Raw genomic sequence first — 24,596 nt, 5'->3', positions numbered from 1 at the left:
CTTTTGAACAATAGTGTATATAAAGCAACAATGAGCAAATAATATTACACAAAATTAATTGTCACAAAATCGATAAAATCAGTGGAGATTTATAATGAACGTGGTTTATAATGAAGTCAACGTAGATCATCATACATTATAATATACAGTAGCAGAAAACAATCTATGCATCTCAAAAAGCTGCTTATGGATATATCTTTCACAATACAGTAATTGAAAAATAAGATAAAAGTTTCTAAATCTAACGTTTGCTAATTTAGTGACGAAGGGTTGATAAAGTAATCTTTAACCGCGTTACGCGGATAAGCGGTACATCTTGGAACGCAACACTAACCGGCGGGGAACCGGTTTTATCAATTTACATCGTTCGGTAAAAGTAAACCGCATACCTGCACAAAGTGCACAGGATATTCTCTAATCGTATCTAGTTAAGCATATGAGCAATTTCTCTTCGTGGCATCCCAATCGCGTTTAAAGAGTCTCATTAAGCCGCGCGATTTTTTTCGCGCACGTTTAAATCTCTCGGTCTCGAATTAATACTATGTGTTAAGAAAGGCTTAGCCATTTTAAAGTTCAGCTTTATCTCGAGTCACGCTGATAAAGAAAATTAAGAATCAAATATTATGCACGTAATACTTTCATGACGCTGATATACGACTTCATTTACGGTAGAGACGTAAAGCGTGCACTAACGCAAGTATAATCTGCGAAATATGCAAATTATGCTCGTCGGAGATGATCGTAGTGTACGTAAATCGTAAAGTAATAGAAAAGAATATTAAAAATTATCAATTATTTAATTTTGCAAATATCATTAAGAACACTTAAGAGAAAAACCAATTTGTATCTGAATATTCTGGTAATATTTCAAGAAATCGTTTATCGTCCGATACCGTTTAAGTTTTTTCTTTTTTTCCTTTTGTGGTCGACAATGAGACATTGACAGTGTACGAGAGAGAGAGATAGAAAGGAAGGGAGAAAGATAGAGAGAGAAAGAGAGAGAAAGACAAAAAAATATGTTGATAAAACTGAGATGAACGACGAATGGTGAACGTACGGTACGCCGCGTCGTACCGTTTTGGTGGCATAGTCGTTAGTCCCTCTCTCTTGTCATGACTCAGTGCCGGCTTAAAGCAGGTGTTTGAAACAAGATGTCGCGTCGTTGAAGTAAGACGTCATTGCAGAGAAAAACACTCGATAATTTTGTAAATTTAGAAGGCAAAATATCTGTCATTAAAAAGCAACGCGAAACAGCAAATAGAACAGCATATAAATAAATTTTAGATATACATATATGTATATATAGAATAGATGAAAGTGGAATTAAAAAATCGTCTTTAGAAAAATCTAAATTTTTAGATGTATTTAGACCGGTAGGAGTCAGCAAGTGCAGACGTTTATTCGATATTTATAGAGGATACAGTATAATCCATAGACATGTTATTTATAATATATATTCTTTTATTTAACAGAACTAAAGTTTCAACTATCGTTTAGTTTTTTCTCAGCTAAATGTTGACTATTAGTTTATGTATGCATATGTATATATATTTATGACTCGATTTTTTAAGATAAATATTTCTGTATTTGAAAAAAATATATTTTTAGACATCAAAGGGAAAAAAATAGAATTAAGAAAACACAAAGAATGTAGCAAACAATTATCTTAAAACTTATTTATCGATTATTCAAGAGATATGCATATCTTTGATAAATAAAAATATCTATGGAAAAGAAAAAGGAAGAAATTAGAACGTCTCCAATTTAAAATAAATGTATAATCCTCTTTATAAAAGATAATTAATTATTTCCAAAGAAGCTTTCTTCTTCCTGCAAAATTTATCTGTCGCCACGATGTCTCTCTCGCGAGGTCATTGCTAAATATTCTCGGTGCAAGACGCTGGCGCGTCTCTCGGTCTCGATCGGTTTACGCTTACGTAGTATCTCATACTTATATGCAGTACTCTCGTCGAGTAGCGTGACTCGCCGATGTGTACTACCAGCGAGTAACTACGGACCTGAGCTGGTCTCACGGCCGAGGGCCTTTCAACTCGGCCCGTACTTCTCGTACAGTCTCTCGCAAGGTGTGGTTCTCGACGCTGCCGACGGAAGTATGCCGCCGCGAGATCAACAAGTGCCGCGCGAGATCCACGCCCGGCGAACGATCGATTCAGCGCGTCTTCGCTAGTCCTCGTCCAGATTCGATCTTCTCGTCGCGGCGTTTAAAAGCGGCGACACAGGTGCACGGTTTTTTTTCGGAATCTCTCTCCCGTGAGGAATACTTACCAGGACGATCGAGATCCGCTCGAGCGGAAGGACGCGTCCGCGCGTAGCGTCGAAGGACCCCACGATCGAGAGCGGGGCGCGATCGATGGACGACGCCGTCTCGACGTCAACTGGGAATTAGTGCGCGCGTGTTATCGAACCGCCCGGCGCCGGCACACGTGACCTCCTCGAATTTGTTTGGCGCGCGTTACATCGCGGTGAAACGCCGTCCGGTGAAGGCATCTGCATTCGCAATGGAAATGAGGACCGGTGAGTGCTCGCGCTTGGAGTATATAGTCGCGGACACGCGGATTTCAGCCTCGGTGGATACAGTCGATTTCGGTACCACGAGCGATTTCGTGAAAAAATTTATTAAAATTACAAGACTTCCGTAAAAGGAAATAATATTTTTAATTTTAATTAATTTTAATAAAAGCTCCAAGTAAATAATTAATTTTAAGTAACGCTAGAGGGTGTGTGAAACTGCTACTTATAATTTTTGAAAGTTGCTGCGAACAAGCAATGCGAGCGCGAATTTGATTCTTCCTGGGTAATTGACCGGTCGGAATCGAGGAAAAAGCAGGTATGTGACCCGGCTGTTTAACAAGTTATGCTCTCGGGATACTACCTTTTCTAAAAGCATACTGGCGTGTTATCGACAACGACCTTTTCGCAGTACATTTCAATATTGCTAACCAATTGGGTCATGTACCGTTTTCCTTTAATGAGATCAGACCAGTATTAAAACTGTCATCACTTGTCCATATCAGTTCCTATTCTTAAAAATAATGATTCATGGACCATCTAAGGGTTAACGAATTTTCCTGCTAAAACATTTTTTTAATTTTCTGTCTCATGTTTATTGAGATTATGTTCTTTAAAAAATCTTACGATTAAAATAAAAATTTGTTCTACTTTTCTATGCGGAGTCAATTTAAAAAATCACAAGATAATTCACCAAATTAATGTCTAGACGGTAAGAAAATCATGTCTCGATGGTTAAAACATTAAGTGTGGTAGAAGAAGTGTGGTAGAAGAATTAAGTTTTTATGTGTCGAGTCTTTTAAATTTATATATTCTTATACCTAAATATAAAAGTCCTTTTAAAGTATAGCATAACTGTCTAATTAATAATAACTAATATTGACCTGAGACTTCAACGTTCTCTCAGTCAGTATCTGTAGCTATTAAGACATGAATATACATATATCGATTGCATCAATGATTGAACAACTGTATTTTTGGACGATAAAATATTTTGCGCGATAAAATCTTTCGCCCGAACATATTTCGTGGATTAGAAGATGACTTGTGTATAAAAATAAACACAGATTTATTTAAAAATTTGTAAAGAAGCTTGTATGAAATATGCAGAAGAAGTTCAGCTGCTTCCTGTCTATTTTAGAATTCTGAGAATAAACGTGACGATGATTCGAATCTCTCTTCCGAGGTAGAGATTAATTTTGTGATTATAAACAGTTTTATAAATAGTTGTATTACTATTTATCCTCTTTGTTTTCTGTTATATACATATATATATATAAATTGTTATTTTAATGACATAGTTAATTGTTAATTTCTCATTTTAATTTTAGATAACTTTATCTTGAATACATCGTTTTTCCTACAAACAAATAAATAAGTTACTAGCTGAAATATATTATTCCTAATATTTTCTTTTTAGTAAGAATATGTATAAACTAGTCAATAAAAATACTGGAGTTATTTATAGATACTCTGTTTTGAGAGAGAAATGTGACAGATTTCGTTGAATTTTATATATTTCTTTGAACATGACGTTAAAACGTATATATCCGTTATTTTTTTATACGTAAAATGAACGTGGAAGAATTTACCAGTCAGCTTTTCTTTTATCCGGGTCATTGTGTGTCGTGGCCGGTGGGAGCGTGATCCTTCGCAACGATAAGCGGAAGATCGAGTGGATTCGTTAGATCCTAGATCCCTTCGATCGCTCTAGGGTTGATTTCTCCAATCTCGATTAACTTTAATCATGGGGCAATGGTTTTTCTGTGTCTTTTCTTACATACAAGGATATAATCCCGAAAGAGGTACAGAGAGACAATTGAATGACGGGTAAAGTTAATCGACTTTGGAGAAATCGTTCCATTCTTCTTGACGATATATTTTATTACACGGGAACGCTATTTCTTATTCTAGCGCAATACGGATAATTCATACGATGATTCACTGTTGGGTTTTACCGTCCATGAGAATAAGTCATTTTCATTAATTGACTGAATTATTATGAATTATAATAAGATACGAAGTTACATCAATTTACTGTTTCAGTTTAACTCTCAATTACAATTCCAAATAACCGTAGACAGTTTATTTAGTAGACATGTAAGAAAACATTATTCCGTGACAATTTCCGCATTACTAATTTTTTATGTGCTCGTATAATTCGTTGGTGGAATGTAAATGAATAACATACAACTTTGCTTTATTGCTGCATAGAAAAAACATTATTAAAAATTTCAATTTTTCTGTCGTTCAATTTGCGAATAAGCAATTAATTAATAATAAATTGTTTATTAAAAAAGAATATTTCTATAAGTTTTCTATACATATTTTTCCGAAGATATTTTTAAGAAACGTGATGGATTTAAATCTGTTTGTAAAAATAAGCTATTCGATTGTAGATATACAATAAAAAGAATCGGACACGAGAGCAATGTATGTCATGCCCACATATCCATCTTTAGACATTGATTGCTCTAAAGTCTAACCGGTTAACTCAACCTGCACGTAAGACAAAGCGAAACAATCGGAGTAAGATCGATGAGCTGAGGAGAGCGCTGTGCTCATTAAAGGGGAGGCCGTTAGGAATAATTGCGGCGGCGATGAATGGCGTTTCCCTGAATTCTTACTCGGTGGTCCCTGGCTTACGTAACCGATAAAATAATTTGCGGTCCGGGCGTACTGACGCGAGAGTAATGCTCGACGTGGAAATTCTAGGACAGCGGGGCGACGTAACCATGACGATGTGCTCACCAAACACGGAAGACGAGGGCACGATACTTTGTTTGCCTGATGACATTCAGTGCAGTAGAAACTTGCAAGTTGCGCGAATACAATTAAATGTATCTCATTCGAAGAAACATGTCATGAATACCTAGTTACCCGACGACGCGATACACATCCAACTTAAAAGAACTCCGAACTGCATTAGGAATGCCACGTTTTATTACGGCTTGCAAAACACCAGTCTGTTACACAAAAAAAAATTAAACCTATTTTAACATAAATAAAAAAAATAGCTAAACTGGAAACTAATAAATAAAATTAAATAAATAAATAATATATAAAGATATAAGCATATGTGTAAGATATTTCTTTCAATATATTTTTAAAACATTCTATTTTATGCTATTATTTACTTCGTAATACGACAAATATAATAATTTTTTTAAAAGCTTCTCGTATTATGAAATTAAAAGGCAATTAAATTAAGAGGCACTTGAATATTAGGGTGTGTCTGGGTGGATCTGCTTGTGTCCGGTTGATACACATTTATAATTGTTAGTAATTAATTACCTCTAATTTAGTACAACATGTAATTTTTAATAGCTGTCTTATATTATATTATTACTATACTTGTCATATAGTGTTACATATTAGCGCGCTAGCCGGTTTTTTTTTGTACAACATGATGTAATCTTGACATCAAACTGACAGATTAGTAGTAACTTGCTAAGCAAACTAAATGTACGACTACGCGAAAGTGCATCGTGTGAAGATCACATTACATAACAAAAGAGAAATACGCTACTGAGAAGATCGCACTTTGAATATATTGCCCAGACATGTCGCGTAACTTTTTCGTTTTGCAAACGTAGATAACGCAGCGACAATAAAGACAAGAAAAATTTACACGAACGAGGAATACTGATTTTTTTTTAAATCCAAATTACAGAATTATCATTATCATCAATTGTTTCGATACCTACTTTATTTAAATGCGCAGCCATCATAGTTGCTGATAAATAAAGTAGACTTTTTACCTTAAAATACAAGAACTCGCAAGTATCTACATAATGTCTATGAACGACAAACAAAGCACTAAATAATTTTTTGTTTTTTTTTAGAAGAAAATTTTTTAAAATTTACTTTTATTAAGTACGAGCATAATATTGATTTTTTTTTTTAAATAAATTGTGTGATAGCTAATAAACAACTTCAATGTATTTTCTAAGCGTTAAAATGGAAGTGTGGAGTTATAAGATTAACATATTGACACCACATCACAACATATCGATAATAGAAAAGTCGACAATATAAAAAAACGATGATCTTTTTTGTACGCAATAAATTGTTATCGAATCATTTGGATATAGGTATACTCGCGTTGGGAATTTCCTGTGCGCTCACAAAGGACCACGCAGGAAGAAAATGCTGTCATCCTGCGGTAGATCTGTGTGCATGCGAGTTCTGCCTGTCAATGAGTTGTACGTGCCCGCATGTGTATGTACGCGTTTGACGTCGCGGATGAGTCACACACGCATTGTAAACCGCAGAACGAAGCCTTGTGCTCGTTCTCTACTGTACAATGAAATAATGATATATGATAATTCTAGGCACGCACGTGATTATCGCGATCTTAATTCTTCTCCGATCTGTCACATGAAAAACGAGACTCGGACGACTAGATTTTTATGCGTGATATCGTCACGGTTTTTTACAGCTAAAAAAACCAATCGTCCTGATTTCTCGATGTACATGTAACTGGTATTTAGGTGTACATGCCTCGCAGCGGTCGCAGCTGTTTGCAAATTGTGGACTCCGTCTCATTGTCAAAAAAATAAATTCATCCGTAATGTTGATCTTGAACAAATCCGATTTGCCTGAGTTCACTCACGGTTGTTACATTGTCGAGATAATTGTATTTTTTGCAAATGCCTTTCCCAATTATCGATTTTTGTGTCCACGTGTCGTTTATTATGACGTGAATATGGAATAGACAGAGAAGTAAAAAATAAGTAACAGGAGGCCAATATTACGTACTAGTACCTGTAATTGATTTTTACTCGTATCATAAAGACTAAAAAGTTGTTTGTTTAAACCAATAATATTGTTGTGCAAAAAATATAGAAATCTAGAAATTTAGTAATTTCTTTTATATGTTTGTGTAAATAATGACACCCTAAAAATAGGTAAAAAATTGTATATCGTTTTCGCAATATCATGTTATTGTATTTTATTTCATGTTAATATATCTTATTTTTAGACATAGCATTAAAGAAGAATTATGTTATGCGTGTGCGAAAGCTTGTTACAAAGATATACTGTGGAGATTATATTTTAAAATAGTCATCTCTGTTACTATAATAGCTACTGCAGTATTATATAACTAGTAAGCTGATTATACAGCTAGTATAACTGATTATACAGCTAGTATGCTGATTAACTGCGATTCTCCAATCTTTGTTAAGAATCTTCATCTTAAGTTCATCTTGAGAATCTTCCTCTCAGTTATTACGCATCGTTTTAAATCGTCGTTGAAAAGTCAAATTCCTTCATGAATGAACCAAGAGCTATGCACGTGACCGGCCAATCATCCACAATTTCTTGCAATAAATTTACACCAACACATATTGCGGGTGGTCTAATCAGCTAATTCAGAATACGTGTGTCTCTCTGCGCGTACGCGCGCGCGCGCGTGTGTGTCGTTGTTGCAAAAGTGCCAAACAGTGCGGTCAACAGTTATCACAAGTGATCAATTTGCCTCGAATATGCACATTTTACAGCTCATGGACGTTACGCAAAGAATGAATGTTTTATTGCTGACTACCTAACTTCCTAGTAAGATACAATCTTGCAAAAATATGTGCAAAAATATTTGCGGTAATAACACTTTTGCAAAATGCAAATTGCTTGCTTAATACAAAAGAATATTATTTTTTACATTTATTTCATTTTAGATATCCGCTTAATTTTGGGTCTTAAATTTAAGACATTATTATATTACATATTCTTCTTCCTTTGATTATTTCACTTATTAATCAAATTTGTGCAAAATTGAAGTATTATCCTGCTGCATGGAAATTGTAATTTTAGTAATACGAATTTCAACAGCGAATATGTAATGCAAAGCAGTGATTTTAACGCGATGTTGCTTCAACTTCGATACTTATACGAGAGAACGTTGCTGCAGCAGGCATTACCGTGGCTGCGTGGCATTTCAATGGCGAGGGTCAGTCGGCGTTACATAACAGCAGGCATGGGGGAATATTTCAGTATAGTGGTGGGGCGTTTAGGAATGCGTGAACTAAGAATCTCGTAAGGAGTAAAACTCCCAAAGGGTGAAAGTCAGTTCTTTCAGGCGTGGGCCGTGCACAAGCGAGCGCGCTCGTTTCTTCGAGTCATTCACTTCTCTCGCGCCTCCACTTGGTCGCTCATTAGTGTCTCAATAACAACTCTTATTATCTCGATCCATTCTAATACTTCACATGATTGAACAATTAACAATTAACACCCTAACGTAAAAAAAGAAAAAATTGTAGATGGTTTTCACTTATATAAGCTTCTCTAGTTTATCCGATCAATTTTATCGTTACAATGCTATATATCAGAAGTATTCGAGAGATACACAGTTCTCTTTTCGTACCTCTAGATATAAAATAGATATATCTTTTGTATGATAAGGGAAATGAAGAAAGAATTAATAAATATATCTAAATAATTAAGATTGTAACTCTGATTATGGATAATATTGGAATCTAGTTCTATTATTGTGAGATCACTGTACCAACACGTAGGTGCAAAGGAAATGTTAAAAGACATATAGATTGAACATCCTTGCAGGTCGCGACTTGATTTTATTTGAATAAAATTATACGATCATACATAAATAAAACTAGACGAGAGTCATTATTAAGTCATCATTAAGTCTTCACTTTCTGATTGTTCAGCAATTACTGATGCAAATGCGGTTGTTGAAATTGAAATTTACACATGAGATTACATGCAAGCAAGGGAATAAGACGTGCATTATGGATAAGCGACAGCGAATTGCTACCAGATGCACATTTCTGTTTACGTCATACCGGATAAATTCAACATCGACGTGAACGGAGAACATTAAACACACCGCGTATTGTCTGCATTTGTGTTTAAATAAATGTGCTCTTTTATTCAGATATTTCCCGATTGTACCGTTATTTCTCTCGAGAGAATAATCGTATTGTAATTCGCTTTTTCCCGTTTGTTATGGCTATACATCAAAGTTAACTGCAAATCTAATGCCAACAATTTAAATTGTTAAGTAGCCATAAATAACTATTAAGTAATAGTTAACTAACAATGTAAAAAAGTGTTTATACATAAATATTATATTAGTGTAAAACGTTAAAAAAAAAAGACTAACTGTCTTCTTAATAACAAATTTTTCAAATAATTTAAAATCAACTTTAATTAAAAAAAAAAAATTATATATCCCAAATAACATTAATTTTGGCAATATAAGAGCCAGGTAATTAATTCGCTATAGAAGGGTCGAAACGTATACGCCAATCTTATTTGAATGTTCTAGATTTTAATAAATTATAACAAATATAGCGCACTAATTACCACGCCATTGTAAAATTTGTTAATGTTATTTGATTTTATTCAAGAGAGCCTTTATATATTTTTATTTATTGGTGTTATGTATGTGTACAAAAATATCATGTTTTTGTGTTTATTCTCTAACTGTTTTATGGGACCCGTTTTCCGTTACAGAAATGCTCAAGACGTTGCTGTTTCTGGTCATCGGCTTGCTCGTAAAGGTACTGGGATTACCCAGTGGGGCACCGTCGCAGACATGCTTCGATCTAATGCCACGTCATCCCGGTAGTTCCCTGCAATCGTCCTACCCACCTTATCAGGTACTACCCGCAGCGGGACAAAACAGGGTCCGCCTGATCCTTGGAAGTCCCGAAGGTCTCGCATACGAGGGCTTCATGATCCTCGCTAGGGACATCGACACCGGCGAATATGTGGGAGAATTCGCAAACTTGCCCGATTTCGCAAGAATCGTGGAATGCACTCAAGGTGTAAAGGTACTCTCTGCACTATATCATTTTAATCTTCCTTTTCTATAATGTAGTTATATTTTAAATCAAACCAAAATAAAAGATTTGAATACATTTAAAAACAATGTTTATGAACATTAAATAATCGAAAAGTGAAATGCAAAAGTATTTTAATTTACATTTTAGAATTAGAATTAATACATATTTTACCTTTTCGAGTTTTGGATAAATCCTTTCAAGTTCTTAAAGAGTTGAAGACCTCGAAGAAGAAAATTAATTGTTGCATTAAATTTTTCAAATTTGTTATTTCTAAATATTACGACAACAGTAACAATTATTATTCTTAACTATATTCTGTGACGTTAGTACTACGGTTTCGCAATTCCTGGTAATATGATGTATTGAAGCGTTCTATTTTTATGCAACAAACTTTTCTTATCTGAGTTTCTTCAAGGTTGCGAGGGTGTTTCGTAAACGTAAATGATGTGCAATTTTTTATCGAAAAAAACTTTTCCTATTTCTTGTGTCTAGAATGGCGTGACTCATACGAATACTGAGAAGAAACACAATCTTGAATTCGACTGGGAAGCTCCGGTTGATTACGAAGGTACCATCATCTTCAAGTAAGTATCGTTATGTACGATATTTTAATGACAAACACGCAAGGATTTCCTAACGAAGAATTTCATTGAATTAAGCGAATGCCGAATGAGTTTTTCCGCGCAGAAGAATTTCTTGATGTAGTATAAAAGTAAATTCATTGACGATTTCTAAAACATCTCATATTTGAAAAATTAATGTAAATTCAGTATATCTGTCATTCAACTTGTAATTTATAAAAACAAAACAATACAAACAAACAAACAAACAAACAATACCAAAGATTTCTTTCTCAAGAGAATTATCATAGGTTTACTTTACTCTATGTGGAATTAATTAATATAAATATAACAAAATTTATTTATCAGTTTCGAATATTTGTTGCCGCGTCAAGAACCGCGTCAAGACCGTAAGAGTTAGTTATTTCCGCGAGGTTGCGAAATTGCGAAGACCTCTTCTTCTGAATACCTTATAAACTTTAGAACAAAAACATCAGCGTCTGGAATCGGCTTAATTGTTGAGTCATGATTTCAGCGTCTGATCTCAACCGTTGTGTGCACGCACATGTACCTACACAGAGATCCACACGCATACACGTGGAGGTGCAGCATATCACACTTATGAATCACAATTAGGTATTACCGTACGCGCGGATGCGGCTCGTGCTTGGAATTCAACGCGCTCGTGCGGGCATAACGGTGCGAGAAACGCGCCAAACATTCCTTATAAACTTTTCCTCGTAATAATCGATGCCGGAGTTACTGACGCATGTTTAATAGAACGCGCAGCTGCGACCCTCTGTTAAAACTTCGTAACTTATTTCGAGGGTTATTTTGTTTTTACGGTACCGTTTGGGATTTCCTCGCTTTTGTATTCTGATATTTATATTTCGCCGCGACCGGTACTAACGAAAAAGCGATAAAGAGAATTTATGTGGAAATACTTTTAACACGTTTAACGTCATAGTTTGCAGTGAAGTTCGATGTACTCTAATAGTCCTGCATGAATAGAGACTCCCACTATTAATAAACGTCAAGAGTTTCATAATCTTGTTGTATAACGTTAGCAACTTCTGCGTAAGAGAAATGAGATTTAAAAAGATTAAAAATTGATTTTATATATAACGTTATGTATTTCTAATTTCCAAACTCGGGGATTGGCTTTATAATTATTAAGTTTGTTTTCATGTTTTGTTATTTCTGGTCATCCATTTTAATTTTCATGAGGGACAATCGGAAATTAGAAAAAATGAGTCTCTTACTAGAAGATATAATAAAACTTTTATTAAGATATATTACGGGGTATCCTATATCACATATCGAGCATTTAGTACTCTGATATATTCCAGAGTATGTAGCAAATAAAAGAAAGCGCAGAAATTTAAACACCATTTCTTGAAAGTTAGATGTTTAGTTTCAGAAAAATAAATTTCTCCCAATTTGCTTTAAATCGCGTGCAATTATTTTGTGTAATTAACTCATTTTCACTCAAAGGTGCAAAAAACGTATAGCACGTTTCGTATTTTAATAAAATTTCTTTTAATAAATATCGGAATTTCTCAGAATAAATATTACTGATGTGTACGTTAATTATACGTACATTTTTTACTCGTAATTTCGAGCTTTAGAATCCAAAATCATTTCAAAGTTTTTGACACTGAATTAAATTATGAATTAAGATTTAACTCTTTCCGTATTATATAAACGTGAAATTACAGTCGTACAATTTTGAAAAAATTAATGATTTTAAAAAATTAATTAAAAATGAGTAAAAATGTGTGTGAAATGGTTGTGTACATGTATAATATAAAAATACAAAATATATCATTTTTTGTCATAATACCTACATATCATGAAAATGTGACTACAATATTGGTTTTGTATACCCTAAAACAATTTTCTGCTATTTTCGTTGATTTCACTTTATATTTGATTCGTCGACCTCTGTTTCTTCCGTAGCTCCACCTTCGCTCAGGATTACAGCACGTACTGGGTCGGCGTGGAGTCGCCCAGAGTCACCGTTGACAAGCGGTCCATCAGGGTATCGACCCCACCTACACCCGTCACTACCTTCAGGACCACCACGCCGCCCTACTACAGCCACACCGTCAGTTACGCGGTGAGTATTATATTTCCTGTCGCGCGCGCCGTCACCATTATAAGGTAAATGCGCGTGGTGGTATTACAGCGTGTTAAACGATGTAAGCGGCCTGTAAGTCCTGATAGGTGTGGCTTTGCGAATATTGCTCGTAGGATGCATGCCAGCCGACCCAGACGCCGAGTACAGAGAATTCTCGTTAACTGCATTCAAAGAGCTTACTCAGCTTGTGCTCGTTACATACAGAATATTCCAAAATCCATCCAGAACGCCATTCTCACTTATTCTTTTTTGTTTTTTTCGCTATTCTACCTGATATCGACTGCTCCTTCTTCCGAAAATATCGAGGCATGTATAATTTTGGAGTTATTAACGATAAAAAATAAAGCACTCTCCGCAATGCTTCATCGAGGTAATAGATGAAAATATTGGAATTTTCATTTAAAAATAGTTCAAGTAAACTTCAATTTCAATTTGAAATTTAGTTATAAAAATAGCTAATATCACAAGATTCTTTCTACAAGGAAATATTGATGCAAAATTTATTGGAGCGTTTCGCTTCATTGAAATTTGATTCGCTTATTTCGAAGCACTCCTGTATCCTGAGTAGTATCTTGAAAAATATTCAAGAGAATACGTATTACATAGAAAGATGTTTGCTTGTTAATCTTCTACGAAGAAATTTATTAAAATTTTCTTGAAAAATAATAACTTGCTTTGAATGAATTGTTTCGTTATATTATGGTCAAACGGATTAAAACGAGCGCCGAATTAAAATACATTTCAATTCTCATTCGGACGGATGGGTTATAATGATACTCTAGTTAATGAAAATTTTCAGCTCCAAGTGTATTATATTCAAAAGATAAATAAGTAATTGTATCCGCCGTTAATGTCGAATGAGAAATGAAATAGCACACTCATAAATCTGCATTTTACAGTTTTGTGGAATTCAATTTTCAACATTCAATTAAAATATGCTTATATTCTCACATCTACGAGCGACGAACATCATTTACAACGTAAAATGTATAATTAATTAAAGTAGAGTGTGCTTTTTAATGCAAATTCTATTAAAAGTCAAAAATTAAGCGATTCAATATCATTCTCTTTCCGTTTTTATCATTTATATGCGCACAAAAGTTTCAAAGGTTTCAATTAATACGATAAAAAGTATTTCTCCTCGTTAATTTTCATTTTTCGTATCACATACCTAATACGTCGGTCTATGCTATATCGTAGAAAGTAAAAAATTTGAGAGGCGAATATAGCGGCGCGTGACGCACGCGGATGCATGAATTATGCATCTCTACGTATGTACATGCACGGCCCTTAAACCGTGTACAACAAACGTATAACACGCGACCGCGACCAACGTTCTGGAATTTATGCTTGATGTACTTTCACCATTCACTTCCGCGGCCGTTCGCGATTTCGTGTCGTGGATTTTTTATAACTCGCTATTTGTTTCCCACGGATTTGATCTTTCGCTCGAGGATCGCCAAGTAGAACAGTTGAGGATCTATCGGACGCCGTTAATAAAACGAATGGAAACTCTGAATTTTAGATAGAAAGAGAGAGAAAGATAGAAAAAGGAAAGGTTGCGTTAAGCATCTTAAGCAACATAGCTTACAAGTGCATTATATTTTTCAAAATTCTTCCCTGTAATGCGGAAAGTTCTATAAACCCTGCATCGCGGTTGCATACAGTTCACTAGATTCACTGCAGTTTATTTTTTTCCGTTGTATTTTGTTTAATTTCAAAAATTATATATATTCCTTCATCTTATAATAAAATGAGATAATAAATATAGAAATACAGGGTGTCTCTGAATTCAGTGCCAAAACTGGTACGGCGGCTTTAGCACATGAAAACAAGTCGAAATGTCTAATAAGCATATTATATGCCCGAATCTGAACGCGGTTTCGGAGTTATATTAGAGTATTGCAGTTGATCTCGTAAGAAAACATAAATTGAAATAAATGTTGTTTAATGTTCTTTATTTTGTTTAAAGCTTTATAAAAGGTGCTCAAAAATTCCTCCGTCGACTTTAACATTATACTTTCTAGGACGAATTAATAAATTGTTTCGAGCTTCTTGACAAATGTTTGGAGTTCCGTGAATGACATCGGCAGCATTAAAGGATTATCCTACTTTGACCAGTCTGAAAAGTGAACACTGTGTGAAAAGGTCGAACATTTTCGACTTGTTTTCATGTGCTAAAGCCGCTGTACCAGTTGTGGTACTGAGTTCAGGGACACTCTGTATATAAACATTTTTTTTAAGAAGCAGTAAACTTAAATATTTAAGTCTTTTGTATAAAAAAATGCTTAATGATATTAAAAAAAAAAGGAAAAAAATGTTACAGGAGGTGCGATCACAGTGCAGGGTTAATCCTTAATATATGAAATAGAAATTTATAAAAAACCTGAGAGAGAAATCTCTGAGAGAAACTTGAGAGAAATCTTACCAGAGTCTATGCAGTATTTTTAAAAAACATAGGAAAAAATCTTCAAATTAATACCAAATCTTCAAATTTAAGTCATTACAATTATCATCAATTTTTCTTTTATTTTATTTTTTATAAAATTTATTGAACTTAACAATTTCAAATCCCGGATATAACTCGTAATACTTGCATTTAGGTATATATTACACAAACTTTGCGCATTGTATAAATACCATAATATGTAGAATCCATTTGTAGTTTACAGATCTTTGGAAATGAGATGATCAGGCGAAAGAGCTTCTTCTGCAATTTCTATAAATTGTCAGGCTTCTCGACACAAAACTTCGCCATTCAGAATCTCTCGATCGCTGTTGCGAAAACGCTTTTCCGTTGAAAATGAATTGAGAATATACTTTACCGTAGAAAATGAATTGCTTTTTGACTTAGTTAAACAATACGTACGACAGATTCATTGAATAATTACATCCTGCCGTGCGGACCAAGTGGCCTTTCCTTGAAAACGGTGCTCGATCGTTCATGATAAAAAGCGTAAAAGTACACCAAAGAGCGGTAATGGCGAACGAGGCCGCCGGAGCGTAAACGCACGATTTCGTAGAGCGTATCTAAGTTGAAGGCTGGTCGTCAAACTTCTCTTTCTCTCGCCGCAGATTTCCTTTTCGTTCAAAGCTCTCCGAGCTGCGCTCCCGCGAATTGTTGCGCACGATTTACTCTATAAGGTCTCCTTTATTATGATTTCTTGCTGATTCATACATAGCTCAACTTTATTAGAGACAATTGCATTAAATATTTATTTAGGTATTAAATATGTATCCAGATAATTATGTATTATCTGGATATTATTTATACAGTAATTTATAATTCGAAATGTCATAATTTCATAGATATTTATATAGTATGTGCAATATTTAATTAAGATATTTTGTAAATATCTGTTGTCTTGGAATTCTGAGACAAATACGAAAATATTTATTTTATTTTTATCAGTATATATAGAAATATTTGTTTTTTGTTATAAATTGAATAAAAGATAATATAAAAGGTAATATGCAAAATATATTAATCATATAACATAATTATTATACAATAATTATTCTACTTATCATTGTATAATTATTCGAGTACTGTTCAGTAATATCCTATTCAAAATTTGCAAAATGTTATATTGTTTCTATTTATTTTTTTATGCACTTTTTTGTTTATGGTATCTAGATTTCACAGAGATGTAGGTTGTGCTAACCATTGTATTATGAAATAAATGTGTGTTCTTAATCTTACGACAAGAGTAATCCTACGCACAAACGTTTAATATTCACATCGTTGTCATAACCGTGGATATGCTTGCGTCATAGACAAGTGTTAATGCAACGCGCGCGATAATTTTAATTCCATACTATACAGATACGCTCTACGTATACAGTATCATCACGTTTCGTTTGTACCTAATAATACAGAGCTCAATATTTGTCTCTTATTGAAAGTTACATAAACACTTATAATTACTAGAGTAATATTACTTTCAATTTTTCCAAAGGCAACTAATAATTTCAACAATTATTTTTCATGTAAATTACATTTTATGTTTATAATAAAGTTTATTCTCTCTTCAGAATTTTAATTATTTAAGTGAGAATAATAGAAACTTTAGTCATCTTTCTTGTATATTTTATAGTTTTACAATTTAATATATTCTGTTCCGTATATATAAATTTAATCTGTATTTTCTCTCGAGATTTTGTTATATATCTTATGTGTTCAACGAGAGAGACCATTTCACGATATATAACACTTTAAATAACCTTTCCTACATGGCTTGTTTAACGGTGATAGAGAATGTCTTCCTCCCGATATCGAAGTTAAACGCTTCCAAGATAATGCGTAAGCGACTCTCCCGAGCGACTTCTCCCGATGATCGATACTTGTATCCGAAACCCCTTTATCCGTACTTCACTCATTTATCCGTCGTGCCGTGGCACGATTTCAAATCAAACGACGGAAGAACGTTGTGCAATCTCTCCGCAACCGCGTTGTTCCGCACGAGATACCATCTCGCGAATGACATTCCCGCCTGTAAATTCCCCGCGTCATTCCCAGGTGTGTGTTCTCGTTGCAGACGAAGGATGAGGTGGACCCGTTCTACACGGGCTGCCACACCACGAAGAACTGCTTCGGCGCGCCCGCGGGCTGCATAAAAACCAAGGACTGCATCGCCGCGGTGGCCGTGATCGTGCAGGGCGACGAATATCATTTCGAGATGCAGGCGCGGGGGGATGCCAAATACGTCGCTGTCGGCCTGTCCGACGATAAGAATATGGTAATTGCGCGACGCCGCGCGCGCTCGCAAGTACCCGCGCGCAGCTTCTTCTCAAACTCTCGTGCGATTTAAGCGGAAACTTGCATAATCTCCGCAAAAGTATTTTATATTAAGTGTGTGAAGTTACTTCTCGCTGCCGTTTTTTTGCCGGGCTCTTCTCGAGATTTCTATTATCTCGCTGCAATATTTGTCTGCGCCTTTCAGTACCTTTCTTCGCCGTAATTACTTTTGAAAAAAAGAAAAAAAAAATTACTGAAATTTTGCGGATTTCGAAAACTGTTATATCCGTTTTTTTAAAAGATGTTTAAATACAGTCAGCGCACAATAAGTATATCTTGGATGATAGTTAAATAATTTTTACGTATTTTAATCCTTAATTAATTAATGCACGTTTAAATTTTCATTACGCAGACGCGACAGGATTTCTTTGTCGCGCAGGATAGTTTATTGAACGTCGTCGGACGTGTAATATTTACTTGGCAATTAAAATCGTTTTCAAACTTAATGCGACGTATTTGCAATTAATTACGCGAGTAATTACGGGATCAACAACCAAGTGGTAATGATTATAATACACGAAATGGTAAACGCAGGGTGAAGACAGCGTAGTCGAGTGCACGAACGAGAATGGCGAAATTGCGTTACACACGTCTTGGAATTCCGGGAAGCGGAATACGCGCTATACGATGGTGAGTATCGTTTACTGTGCCGCACTGCCCTCCTCCGACTATAGGTGCACCGTTGTACTAATTAATTCGCCCTGTTCTCTGTCGCGCGCGGGCAACGAGTCTGGCCCATTAAATCCCAATTATTGTGCTAGCCAGTAGCCGGCGGTGTCGCTTCCACTACGATAATGCAGTAAATCTTTGAACCCTACAAATAATTACGAGGCTTGTATAAGGGGCACTCGCTATAAGCTCTCTCATTAACAGTCTGATCTTAACGGCGCGGCGCGTCGTCCATCGGAAATAGCATATTAATATACTAGTATCTAATTTAACAGGATTAACAAAATTTAAATTTAAAGTTTCATTAATTTCGCGAAATTTAATGTCGTTATTTAAATGCGTTTAGTCAATTTTCTCGCTAAGACAGACTCGATTGTAAACTGATGAAAGAATGTTCCCGCGGAGTATGGTGATTCATTTAAGAATCATTTAAGTGTATATTGTGTCATCGTGAATTATTCCGACTTCGTTCTCGAGATTTGCGTCTAGTTGTCGACCTTGCTTTATTCGTGATGCGTGTCCACAGTCGGAAGGCGCGGTCGAGCTGGAGACCGCCTCGATCAAAAATGACAAGATATACTGCAAGTTTCGACGGGAAAAGCTCACCAACATTCAGGAACGTACGTATGACCTTGTCAACACTCCGTACCATCTCCTCGTGGCCGCCGGCAAAGATCTGAGATGTACGTATAAGTCGAATACACAATTACATGGAATACACAATTTTAGCGTTATTAAAATTTACCGGGAGATTGTAATGTTATACTAATTTAGTAATTACTGTATCGGGGAGACAGGTTTTGTGACTTTTAATAACCGCGGTAATGCCAGATTTATCACATAACAATTTGCCGTCGCACTTCTCTAAATAAAGAGAAAAGAAACCTTTGGCGAGACTTCGCAAAGTTCTCTTCCCGTGTATTTTCGCCGAGAGCAAAAAGTGTGCAAGAACTTTACGACTTTCTCGTCGCAGGTTGCGATAACTGCAAATTTGATAGCTTCCTCATGTTTCTGCTCGATCGAACAGGAACATGAATGAAATGCGATTCAGGCAGGTCGTTTTCTGACACTTCTTATTGGCGCGACGATTATTGAATTGATTAAAAGATAGCGTTATACAACAATATCTGCGCGAGATACGGGAAGTTTGCTTTCTACTTTTATGCGAGTGATTTACAAATATCGCGTTGCTCTTTTTTTTTGTAGCAAACGGCGTTGACTTTCACAATCTCGCCTATCTTGGGACCAGCACCTCGAAGAGATTGTCTGACGTTGGGGAATTGACCGCAGCCACTGACCTACTAATTCGTCTTCATGGCGCGCTTATGCTGGCATCGTGGATCGGCACAGCCTCCATCGGGATGCTGCTCGCGAGATATTATAGACAGACCTGGGTCAACTCCCAGTTGTGTGGAAAGGATCATTGGTTCGCTGTAAGTGAGGAATTTTCAGACAATTCGCGCGGATATTCCATTTAACGTCACTTCCCGTACTCTCTCAAAATTATACAATGCTTTTCTATTCATTCTCGTTGAATATCGCAGTTATAAAGCGTAAAATAAGAATGCTTTATTAATTAACCTAATTAACTCCTGCATTTCATCACAATCTGCTAATTTCGTAAAAAAAATAATTGTCTCGTTAAATAAATTCACATAAACTTTTTATTTTATGAGTAAATTATTTAAAATTTTAATATATAATACACTTAATTATTTTATTTAGCACGCGCATTCAATTTTAAATCACTATCTCGCTATCATTTATTAACAGATTAGAAACCTCGTCAGTTTAATTAATTCATTTTTATTGGAGAGAAAAAACTATTTTTTTTATTTCAGATATATAAATTAAATTACAAATAAAATTTAATAATAAAATAATTTACAAAGATTGCATATTATGTTGTTTATATTACATATGTTGTATTATACCAATATAGATATATATTATATATATTGTTGTTTATTTTGAATATTAATTTTTTTATGTTATATTTTATTTATTTTAGAATTTTACAATAATAATAAGTCGTGCAATTAAGAGGTGAACAATTATTATGTTATTTTTTTACTCTTATCACGTTTTATTGTAATACTCTCTGCGCGGCATAATTAACTTTACATCCTTAGCATCGTTAATGAAATACTAGAACTCTTCGTAATGACATTCTTCGTTCAAAGTGTATGTCATTAACGTTCAAATCGTGTAAAAAGAAAGCGTTCTACGTCGCGTGTCTTTCTTTATAATAAAGGCTTATCAATTTTTTCCCCAAGTGGCACAGGTTCTTCATGGTACTCACGTGGTCGATGACGATCGCAGCCTTCGTGCTAATATTCGTGGAATTGGGCACGTGGAGTTCCGAGACGATACACGCTTCGGTCGGCCTGGCGACCACGATTCTATGCTTCATCCAGCCTTTCATGGCAGCTATGAGACCACATCCTGGCGCACCACGAAGAGCCCTTTTTAATTGGGCTCACTGGTTCGTCGGTAACGTGGCAAAGATATGCGCTTGTAAGTTTATGAATATAGCAGTAAATGAACTTTGATTTTCAGTATTATGTTTTTCGATATTGCATTTTCTTCATTTATTTGTTATTTAAAGAGTTTTCTTCTTTAAAGTTTTAAACTTTTTACTCTTGTAGTTTCTTTACGTCAAAAAATTATTATAGTAATAAACAGAAGGAAACTTTTGTTCACTTTAATCTCATATTATTTAGTATGATGGTAAAAGATAACTTAATATATTAGATATCAATTTTTTCAAATATCTATGAGACAAATTAATATTTTAGAATTAATTTCTCGTAAAAATTTCTTTTAGTAATCGCGCTTTTCTTCGCGGTACGACTGAACAAGGCTAAACTTCCGGATTGGGTCGATTGGATCCTCACAGCATACGTGGTCTTCCATGTTTTAACTCACCTCATTCTCACAGTAAGGATTTTTTATTTGCAAAGTTCATGCAAAAAAACTAAAAATCTCGAGAAATTTGCGAGAAAATCGCGAATAAATGTAATCGAGCAATTTATTAATGCAAACGTACACAAAAACCACAATTTTGATATCAATATTGAACGATCAATAATATCAGTTATTTTATATCATTTTCACGTAAAAAATGGAAATCACCTAAAAATTGAATTTTGTCTTAGAAAAAAGTATCTTAGGAAAGAACAAGTAATCTGATATTTAACGAAATGTATGTCAATGTCAAATAACAATCACTCGAGACTTATAATTCCGATTCTGGTTGTATTTGTGACACTTTTGCTTCTATTGCAGTTCCTTGGATGTGCTTCTGACAGACAAGCCAGTCAGAGAGTGAATTCATTCCCAATGAAAGACATGCATTCTCGCGGATCAATGGTGCATCCAGATGCGAGACGAGACGCTCCAGTAAGATTTTCTAAAATAAGAGTGACATGATCGAGCCCCGTCTTTTAATGTGTGTCAATCCGCGCCGTGAGACATTTATAAAATTGGAAATGAGATACAGATAGACGAAAGAAATAGTACTGTTAACGATAGTTGCATTTTTCAATATATATTCTTTATAAATGTTGTAAAGTTCAACAATAATAATCGTAAAATCCGCATTTTTTTTTACAACATATAATGAAAAGCATATTCCACGCGTTAAAAATGATTAGTCGATCGATATTTTACAATTGCATAAATGCACATATTTTTATAAATAAAATACTCACATTATATTGCACTGAGAGAAATAAAATCGTTCGAAAATTAAAAAACGGGTAATCCGATAACTTTCAATCGGAATTATAATAAGCCGATCAAGGCCAAAACAATGTCCGATTAATGATATCCAGATATCGGACATTATTTTGGCCTTGATAGGCTTTTTGTAATTCCGATTGAAAGTTATCGGATTTAATCCGTTTGTTAATTTTCGAACGATTTAAACCTGGATTTTTCTCTCAGTGTGGTTTTGATTAAAACAATCGAAAATAGTAAGAAAATAGTAAGAAAATTCGAAGGGATTTGTATAGATATAAATATCTTGTGTCTTTCGGATAAATTTGCGATAAGTTATGCAAATCAATGCTGAGGGACGGTATCGCGTCGAAAAATATTAATTCAGTGCACAAACAGATATCAGTGCGCAAACAAAGTCTAATTTTGAATATTTTCCCCGACAGCACTCCGGTATGCGGAAGTTCATTTTCGGTGTGTACTTTGTGGTTATCGTCGCGTTCGCCGCAGTCCTCATAGTGATCACCGTGCTGGCACCCATCGAGGAAACGTGGGCCACCTTCACCAACACTATCTCGAATTACTAAGGCCGCTAATCAACGCCATGGAAATATTCGTCACCACCGCGATAGTCGAGCGGAGGATTCCGTCCGAATGGGGAACGTCGCAGCCGTCGCGTCGCAGTGATGATATATTCCCGGCGCGACTTTCTGTATGCAAATTAACACGAGGAACATGTATAAATCCTATTCGTGTGAAGATGCAAATCGCGCCACTACAATGTGCGACGACGAAGATATCACTGACGATTGTTTTTATACTCTTTTTCTAGGTTTCCCTGGAAAATTCGCGAATCTCCATTTTAATTATGTATCAATATATCATAATTAAAGTACGTTTCTGTATATATAACATTTTTTAACTTACTTGGAAGATATTAAGATTAATACTTACATTAAGTATTCATTATTGCTTCATTATTATTAAACGAATATTCTGAGACTATACACAGAGTTTTTACTGTTTTACTGTTAATATCCTGGTAAACTTGATTCTAACATTTTTTGTAGAAAACTGCCATTAGTCCAACTTATAGCGTATTTAAAAAAAAAAAAATTGTATTTTTTAAAATTTTAGGATTTTATCGTATAAAGATTATTTTTAGACACCAGAGTTGCCTGATATTTTGTATCTTTCTATGGATAATGCTAACGTAGGTATACTACATCTCTGAAAGCAATGAGCATAATTAATATTACTATACGTAAATGCGTAACATAACCCTCTTACAATGGACGCATCGAAACCTGTTTGTATAATAATTATAATAACATCCGTTCTAAATTCAAAAAAGTCATTTGCGATATATTGTAATAATTTTTATATTTACAGAAAACATAACTTTCCTATATACATATACAATAATCTTCATTAACTCATGATTATACTTGACAATAACACAATGAACGTAAAAATATTATATAAATAAATTTATTTTGCAAAAATATTATAAACTCAAAAAAACTCATCAGTTTACGTAAATAGTTATATCGATATATATTAAGAGAAACAAAACTATTTTTGAAAGTTTAGAAGGTAAAAATATTATAATACGTTTATATTTATATTTATATTACAGTAAGATTAATATGAATTAAAGAGTAAGAATATGATAATCGATTTCATCGATTATTTCGCGCGAATATTAATCATTAAAATTTTGCAGTTCAATCTTTTTTTTAAGAGCGCTTATTCCAAGAAATCATTTTTATGTTTCTTTTAATCTTAATGCAAATTTAATCCTTATTTTTTTTTGAAAATGGTGCTTTTTTATTATCTTACATAATACAGTATTAGTTTTTCAAATAATTTTAAATTTTGCAAATTTTTATACTTATTGCGTCGCGTCGCCTCTGTGACCGATTGAGATCGGCAATGCCAATAGTACATAACATTGTTAACCTTATTGATTGTTAATAAATATATACATTTACATACGTATACATGGACGATTCAATGGCCATAAGATGGATTACGGTCAAGTTTATTATGTTCCGGAAGTAAATTGATATCCTCGCAATACATAAAGTGTTGAAAAGCACATAACATAATAGAGTTGCGAAGTGTGCAAAATTTGTTTAGCATTTTATAATTACTAAACAAATTTTCGTCTTAGTAGCTTATTAGTGTAGCTAATTATTTTTAGATGCAGCTAAAATTATTTTTAGATATACTAATTACTAATTAACTCCTTTTTTAACTAACAGTGTATCGTAATGAAATACAAATGTAGCGTATTTCTTAATACATATGTATATGTATTGAATAATACATTATATTGTTATCAAAATCGAGTTATCACAATACATACT

General features: G+C 34.4%; 2 protein-coding genes across 6 annotated transcripts in view; one reads left to right on the top strand and one right to left on the bottom strand.

Moving 5' to 3' along the window:
• The window catches only part of LOC112462068, a 57,700-nt gene that overhangs the window by 5,457 nt on the left and 27,647 nt on the right, over positions 1 to 24,596 (bottom strand). For 2 of the 4 annotated variants that reach the window (XM_025027620.1, XM_025027621.1), the window contains exon 1: positions 2,287 to 2,362. The exons of 1 other annotated variant lie outside the window; for it this stretch is intronic. The gene's annotated coding sequence lies outside the window, so the exon portion shown is untranslated. Of the gene's footprint in view, positions 1 to 2,286; positions 2,366 to 24,596 lie in introns of those variants that run through there. One more of the 4 variants, XM_025027623.1, reaches the window with a different exon arrangement.
• LOC112462067 (putative ferric-chelate reductase 1 homolog) lies at positions 1,969 to 23,231 on the top strand. Of its 2 annotated transcripts, none has more exons than XM_025027617.1 (12): positions 1,969 to 2,535; positions 10,006 to 10,325; positions 10,830 to 10,921; positions 12,857 to 13,016; positions 17,576 to 17,776; positions 18,370 to 18,465; positions 19,031 to 19,187; positions 19,711 to 19,937; positions 20,781 to 21,021; positions 21,332 to 21,444; positions 21,793 to 21,906; positions 22,671 to 23,231. In XM_025027617.1, the coding sequence occupies exons 1-12, from the start codon at positions 2,520 to 2,522 to the stop codon at positions 22,809 to 22,811; spliced, it is 1,878 nt and encodes a 625-aa protein (XP_024883385.1). In that variant the 5' UTR covers positions 1,969 to 2,519; the 3' UTR covers positions 22,812 to 23,231. The 2 variants fall into 2 exon arrangements, with proteins under 2 accessions (XP_024883385.1, XP_024883387.1); XM_025027619.1 differs by lacking the exon at positions 1,969 to 2,535 and adding an exon at positions 2,736 to 2,848 and having other exon boundaries at positions 22,671 to 22,811.

This window comes from Temnothorax curvispinosus, unplaced genomic scaffold (assembly GCF_003070985.1).
Source record: "Temnothorax curvispinosus isolate PA1 unplaced genomic scaffold, ASM307098v1 QBEX01011959.1, whole genome shotgun sequence".
NCBI classification, from domain to species: Eukaryota; Metazoa; Arthropoda; class Insecta; order Hymenoptera; family Formicidae; genus Temnothorax; species Temnothorax curvispinosus.
The sequence above is the reverse complement of the archived record's forward strand: the minus strand, read 5'-3'. Positions and strand labels throughout refer to the sequence as shown.